At 55.5% G+C, this 6,803-nt stretch overlaps 1 protein-coding gene across 1 annotated transcript; it reads right to left on the bottom strand.

Moving 5' to 3' along the window:
- Positions 1–402: 402 nt before the first annotated feature.
- On the bottom strand, positions 403–6,482 carry Myl9 (myosin light chain 9). Its single transcript, XM_051143653.1, has 4 exons — positions 6,315–6,482; positions 3,841–4,049; positions 1,092–1,253; positions 403–575 (listed from the first exon to the last, which is right to left on the bottom strand). The coding sequence occupies exons 2-4, from the start codon at positions 4,022–4,024 to the stop codon at positions 403–405; spliced, it is 519 nt and encodes a 172-aa protein (XP_050999610.1). The 5' UTR covers positions 4,025–4,049; positions 6,315–6,482.
- Positions 6,483–6,803: the final 321 nt, after the last annotated feature.

Here is a 6,803-nt window from a genome sequence, read left to right as displayed (position 1 = left end):
GACATAAGTGTGGGTTGCCATCCACTGAAGGGACATGGTGAGTGTGTGTGTGTGTGTGTGTGTGTGCGCACACTTTTGTGGGGATGCTGGGGGTTAGTGTCCAACACCAGGATGTGGGTGCTTTCCTCCTCAGGGCAGGCAGGGCATGCCTGCGGGTTGCCATCTTCAGGGGCCTCTGCTTGGTGCCTGCTTTGTCCCACTCTCGGCTCACCTCCCCACTGAAGTCTTTCCACACAGGGCCAGAGATTTTTTTTTTAAGTGCCTGGGGCCTCACCCTGTGGGTCCTACGGCTCATGTCCTGCCCTGGGAGCTGCGACCCTGACTCCTCACAGGGAGGACACAGTGTGTGTGCTGGGAAGGTGACTGGGATGGGGTCTGGGCATCAGGACAGCAAAGAATAGCTTAGTCGTCTTTGTCCTTGGCTCCATGTTTGAGGATGCGGGTGAACTCCACATAGTTGAAGTTGCCCTTCTTATCAATGGGCGCCTCGCGGTACATCTCGTCCACCTCCTCATCCGTGAACCTGTCGCCCATGGTGGTGAGCAGCTCCCGCAGGTGGTCCTCATGGATGAACCCTGAGGCACGGCATGACGAGACCTGGTCAGTAAGAGCAGGCTCTGGCCTTGCCCACCCCTCCCTCTCCCCTCCCCTCCCCCTCCCCCTCCCTACCCCCCAGCCCTTGGAAACCTCAGCAAGCGGGAGAGAGGCTAAGACCCTACTCAGGTGTCCAGTCACTTGAGGGAAAAGGACATGGATGAGAGAGTTGCAGAGGAGTCCGGAAGGAAGAGTTTACAGAGGAATTGTCTACGGCGTCTGGGGGTGGGGAGGGGGGACTGTGGCACTGTGCGGGGGTGGGGGTGGGGGTGGGGATTGGCTGTGGCAGAAGCTGGGGGTAAAAATGATGATGCATGGTTTGATTTCTGGAAGCTTTAAAGCCGCGTGTCCTGGGCTGACGGGTGTTAGTCAGAGGTGGGAAGCCTGGGTAAACAGGTGCCACCGGGAACCCGGGGACAGTGGCCTCTAACCCCTTCCCCTGTAGCACTGAGCACCCTTGCGGCCCTGCCCAGCCCAGGCCTCCAGTGTGCACTGACCCGAGGCCTCCTCGTCAAAGCAGGCAAAGGCGTTGCGGATCACATCCTCCGGGTCCGTGCCATTCAACTTCTCCCCGAACATGGTGAGGAACATGGTGAAGTTGATGGGGCCTGGCGCCTCGCTCATCATGCCCTCCAGGTACTCATCCGTAGGGTTTTTCCCTGTGGTGAGTGGACACGTGGCTGCCACCCCCAGCTCTCTGCCCCCAGCCTGGGTGACGCATTCCCAGCAACCTCCCCTCTGTGAGCTCTGTAGACTGGGAAGTAGCAGTTGGGTGGCAGATTTGCTGCCTTCTCCTGGCGTCCACCTCCTGTCCTTTGAGGTCTGAGGGCCATGCCACAAGTCCCTGGCTCCTCCACCACTGCAGCATAAGAGCTGCTGCCCCCGGCGCACTTGCTATTCCCTTATACGCCCTACTTTCACTTCTGTGCCAGAGCATTGTCACTCTTTTTTTTTTTTTTTACAAGCCAGGAACTGAGGCACAGAGAGGTAGGGAAGCCTCTCCAAGGTCACACAGCAGCTGAGGAGCAGGGGTCAGCAACCAAACCTAGCCAGTCTGTCCCCAAATTCCCAGAAACGGTTTGGAAGCGCCCATGTCAGTGAGCTTTGGTGTCACGCAGGCTTGGCTTGAAATCCTGGCTCAGTGCCTCAGCTCCCTGCGTCTTCAGGTCTCCTGGTGGTCGTTGCCACAGTTCTGGGAAGCTGCAGTCTCTGCTGGGCTCAGAATCCAGCTGTGCACAGGGCTGCTGTGCCACTCTGGGCAGATCGCTTGTTCTTTCTGAGTCCTCGCCTGCCACCCCCAGCAGGACTGCATGGGGAATTAGGGCGACATCTGCAGAGCTCACTGTTGTCTTTGTTTGCTTGTCTTATGCCTCTCATACAACGCGTCCTGACCACAGTTACCCCTCCCCCTTCCTCCAGTTCTATCCCTCAACCTCCCCTCTCCCCCAGATTCACCTCTCCTCCATTTTCCCTTCAGGAAAACAAACAAACAAACAAACAAACAAACAGACCTTCCAGGGTAACAACTGAACACAGCTAACAAGATACAATAAGACCAGGGACAACACTCAGGAAGCAGAGGCAGGTGGATCTCTGTGAGTTTGAGGCCAGCCTGGTCTACAAAGTGAGTCCAGGACAGCCAAGACTACACAGAGAGAGCTTGTCTCGGGAAAAAAAAAGAAAGAAAGAAAGAAAGAAAGAAAGAAAGAAAGAAAGAAAGAAAGAAAGACCAGGCACAAAGCCTCACATCAAGGGCTGGAGAGAAGGCTCAGAGGTTAAGAGCACTGTCTGTTCTTTCAGAGGTCCTGAGTTCAATTCCCAACAACCACATGATGGCTCACAACCATCTATAATGTGATATGATGCCCTCCTCTGGTCTGCAGATGTACATGCAGGCAGAGCACTGTATATGTAATAAATAAATAAATCTTAAAAAAAAAAAAAAGCCTCACATCAAGGCTGGACCAGGGAACCCAGTAGGAGGAAGAAGGTCCCAAGAGCAGGCAAAAGAGTCAGAGACACCCCTACTCCCACTGTTAAGAGACCCATAAAAACACCAAGCTAACAGCTGTGACATATTTGCAGAGGACCTGCTGCAGATCCAAGCAGGTGCCAATATTTGCTGTGTCAGTCTCTTTGAGCCCCCATGAGCCTCAGTTAGTTGAGTCTGTGGGCCAGTGTGTTCTCTAACCCGAAGACCATGTCTGATCCATGGACCCACCATACACACACACACACACACACACACACACACACACACACACACACACACACACACACATGTTTTTCTGGGCTAGCTATTTAGGACCATCCAATGTCAGGAATGTGACGCCCTAAGTTCAGGGTGTGGCCTGACCAATGACCCCGTCCCTTCTGAGCCTTACATCCCTTGTCTGGTTTTTATAAGATGCCCAGAGGAGTCCGTAGCCAATATGAGCAACAGCCCTTCCTCCCCTGGATACCCCTTCTAGGATGCTGAGAAGATCCAGATTAGAGTGTGAGGCTTTCTTCCTGGGATGGGGGTGGGGGTGTGTCCCAGAAGGCCTGGCCTGTAGCTGGAAGGATGGGCACCCCTTTCTTATTCTGGACTGCTGTCTCCCACCCGACCTGTGCACTGCACATGAGGACACTATGTCTTTTACACAGGCGAGCCAGTAGGCACAGACAGTGCCAGGGACTGACTGAGAGTGTCAAACCCAATGGCATGGCGGCTGTCGCAGTCTGTCGTCTAGTCCTGACCGTCTCGCCCATTGAAGGCTGTGCCAAGACCTAGAGCAAAGAGGAGCTGGCTGTGGTGAGCACACAGGAAGAGGTACACGCTGGAGGTCTTCCCTCTGGCCCTCAGTTTCCCCATCTGAGCACTGGCAACTGGGACCTGACTCTTGAGCCCTTTTGGCCCTAAGACCCTGATCTTGGAAGCATCATTGTGGGTATAAGAGGGGTGCTCTGGCCTCCCTTCTAAGCCTCAGTTTCCCCATCGGTACAAATTTTCATGTAGCTTCTGGTGCTTTTCTTTAAGTGAGATTTACCACACAGCCCAATGCACAGCTCTGACTTTCCCCAGGGAGTCAGCCTGTCTAGGTTCAAACCCTGTGCGCATGTGTACTCCATGCCTTGGTCTCCCTCTCTGTTAAGTGCGCAGAGTCAGAGCAACGTTACCTGTAGGATAGCACTAAAGCCTCATTTTACAGAAAGTGCCCTGTAAGTGCTGTGCAGCCCCTCTCCTTGTCCACCTGTCCTACTCACCCAGAGAAGCCAACATGTCGTGTAGGTCCTCCTTGTCAATGAAGCCATCACGGTTCTGGTCAATCATGTTGAAGGCCTCCTTAAACTCCTGGATCTGGGACTGGTCAAACATGGCAAAGACATTGGACGTAGCCCTCTGGGGCCGCTTCTTGGTAGTCTTGGCCTTGGCCCGCTTGCTGGACATCTTGGCTTTGGGTGTTGGGGCTTCCCTGCGGGAAGGGGTGTGGGATGATGATGATGGTTATGAAATCTTCCTGCCTCCCCCCTGATGGCTTTTAGATCTAAGCTTGGCATTCAAGGCCTCCCACAGGCTTGGGCCTCCAGCCACCCAGTCCTTTCTGAGAGCAGCCTGTGGGCTATGATCCTGAACGTTCCCACATCTCTTCGCATCTGGGAATGGGGGCAACAGGGCATCCTGCAACAGGAATTAGCGAATCTAGTGTCTAGAGGGGCCTGGAGTGGTATGGGGTACAGAAGGAGCTGGGTAAAACACGATTGGCTTGGGGCCAGCCATTAAGGTGTTTTGTCTACTTTATCTCTTGATAGCATGTGCCCATCTCAGTGACAGGGAGGTAGTGCCCTGTTAGGAGGGGCTGACCAGGGCACCATATCCTTACATTACCATTCCCCAGTCCTCCCCATCCCTCCCCACCAGCCAGCCCTCTCCATCGTCTGTACTGTCTGTCTGTGGGACCAACTCAGCTGTTCTCCTCAGGGACCCTGATTGGTCTCTAGTGGATGGCAGTTTCATCCTGGGGTGGGGGGGCCCTCCATCACTTCCTGTACATTGAAGCTCCCTCAAGCTGAAAGTACAGGTCCGTTTAGACCTGGCCCTTTGCTTGGGCCGGTCTCTCTCATCCCGTTCAAACCCAGACCTTCGCTTGCTTCCTTAAAAACCCTTAAAGGGTCATGCTGCTCCCCTCCACACCCCAAGAGAGTAAATCTCCATCCCCCCAGCCTCTGACTGATCCTGGCCCACAACACTGTTGTTCCCAGAGGTCAGGATGATGACCTCTAGCATTCCACAGGCATTCCCAGGCCTTCTTCCCCTCAGAACCTCCTCCCATAGCCGCCCTCCAGCTGAGCTCGGAGGTCCCTGGGGTGCTGCTCTCAACCCTTATCTTGAGGACAACCAACCCTTGCAGACCCCCTCATCCTTAAGCGCTCGGGCAGCCCACAGCGGCAGGCTAGTAGATAGCTCTTTAGTGAAAGGTTATGTGAGCTCTACTGTACAGATAGGACACTGAGGCCAGGAAATGGACTCAACCTGACCCAGTCATAGCTTTTGGGGAGAATATATCTCAAGACTTAGTGTGTGCTTCCACTCAGCTAGCCAAGGCCCCAGTGTGTCTGCCCCTCTGTCCTGTGCCCAGTACCCCTCTGTCCTGTGCGCTAACTCCTCTGCCCGTACCTGCTGTACCCCCCCTAGTCAGTTCCAGCAGGTCCGATGGCTACATCTGCCTATAGTCTGGAGACCCTCACTTGTGGAAGGCCCAGAGGGCCCCACAGCATACACAAGGCGTCTGTGTTCCTTTGCGTGGTGCTGGTTGGGAGTTGGTAGGAACTGAGGGCAGGAATGTTGTCCCTGGAAGCTGTGCCCCCACCCCACCTCCTGTGGCCCAGGCTGAGATGTCACCAACATCTCAAGTCATGCCGCCTGCCGACAGGCGGGGCTCCAGGGCAGGCCCAGCCAGGCTCCTAGTTTGTGGTCACAGACACCTGAATCCCTGCTCTCTTCATCCTTAACCCTGAAGTTATTGTCCTGGACACCAAGGGTCAGACAGATGGACCTTGGCTCAGTCAAGACTAGATTATTCTTTCCTACCTTTTAACTGCTAATAACAGCTGACACGGAGGCAGAAACCAACTGGAGCCCCTTCCTCATGATTATCACTAGTCCCCCATAGCTTGGCCACGCTAAGCTCTCCCCTCAGTTCATCACTCTGTGTCCCCGGAAGCAACCAGAGCGGCTGGGGGGGGGGGGCGCTGTGATGGAGCAAGGACCATGACCGCCCCATCTCACTGTTCTCTGGTGCACACGGCAGTGGGGGTGCGGGGGGGGGGCGAGAGGGTGCTTATCACCCCTCTCTCCTGCCCAGGGTGTGCCAAATTGGGGTGGAAGGGACAGGAAACCTGTGCTTCCGTAGGGTTCAGTTTCCTCTGACACAACATGGTTTCTTGGGCAGGGACACCCGCAACCCCTTCACTGGTGTTTCTACAGTCAGGTAGCATGGAGCTCTGGCCTTGGTGTGTATGTCTCTTTAGCAAAAGGACACCCTGGACACTCTTTTCCTTGTCCAAAGATGGTTGCAAGACCATCAATTGTCCAGTCCGGGGCCAGAGTCCCCTGTAGGACCCGAGCAAGGCAGCAGCCCCAGCCCACATCACTAAGCATGCCACAGCCTTCCGATGCCCCGGGTTAAGTTTGGCCTGACCACCTACTGTAGCTGCCCAGACGCTGCGCGGGCTCCCACCTGCTGCAGAGAAGAAAAGTCCCTGGTGGTGCTGCGGTGAGGCGCTTCTTCGAGAGCTGGCTGACGGCAGTTCGGGCGGCTGTTTGCTGTTGGGAGCTCTAGGGGCTGGTGGGACTGCCAGCAGCCCGGCCATACAAGGGAGAAGAATGCGCGGGGGGTGGAGTGGGGGCGGGGCCGGGGCCGCGGCAGCCAGGCGGCCTTATTAGGTTTCGGCTTGCAGGCTGAAAGGCTGGGGTGCTCCTGGAATAGCCGCCCTCATCACTGCCTGTCCCTAGGTCGGCCCAGGCCCGACTGAAGTGTCCCGACTGGCAAGAGGGGCGGAGCCTCAGGGTTTCCCAGCTCTCTGATCCCCTCTTGTCTGGGAGGACCCTGCCAAGTATGGTCTGTTTTCAGTGTGAGCCCTCAGCAACATAGTCCTCGCATCAACAGCCTTCACAGGTTCCCTAGGGAGTTTTTCAGCATTTAGTCACTTTGTAAATAGCTGCCTGG

This window comes from Acomys russatus, chromosome 4, assembly GCF_903995435.1.
Source record: "Acomys russatus chromosome 4, mAcoRus1.1, whole genome shotgun sequence".
Classification (NCBI taxonomy): Eukaryota; Metazoa; Chordata; class Mammalia; order Rodentia; family Muridae; genus Acomys; species Acomys russatus.
Note: the sequence above shows the minus strand (reverse complement) of the source record. Positions and strands in the feature narration are given on the sequence as shown.

Bases quoted from the DNA above. Each gene is read 5' to 3' on its own strand.
- Myl9 (XM_051143653.1), bottom strand. From the start codon at position 4,024: ATGTCCAGCAAGCGGGCCAAGGCCAAGACTACCAAGAAGCGGCCCCAG. The intron at 1,254-3,840 runs GTGAGTAGGACA...CACTCACCACAG, and splicing joins CGACATGTTGGCTTCTCTGG to GGAAAAACCCTACGGATGAG. The intron at 576-1,091 runs GTCAGTGCACAC...GCCGTGCCTCAG, and splicing joins CTTTGACGAGGAGGCCTCGG to GGTTCATCCATGAGGACCAC.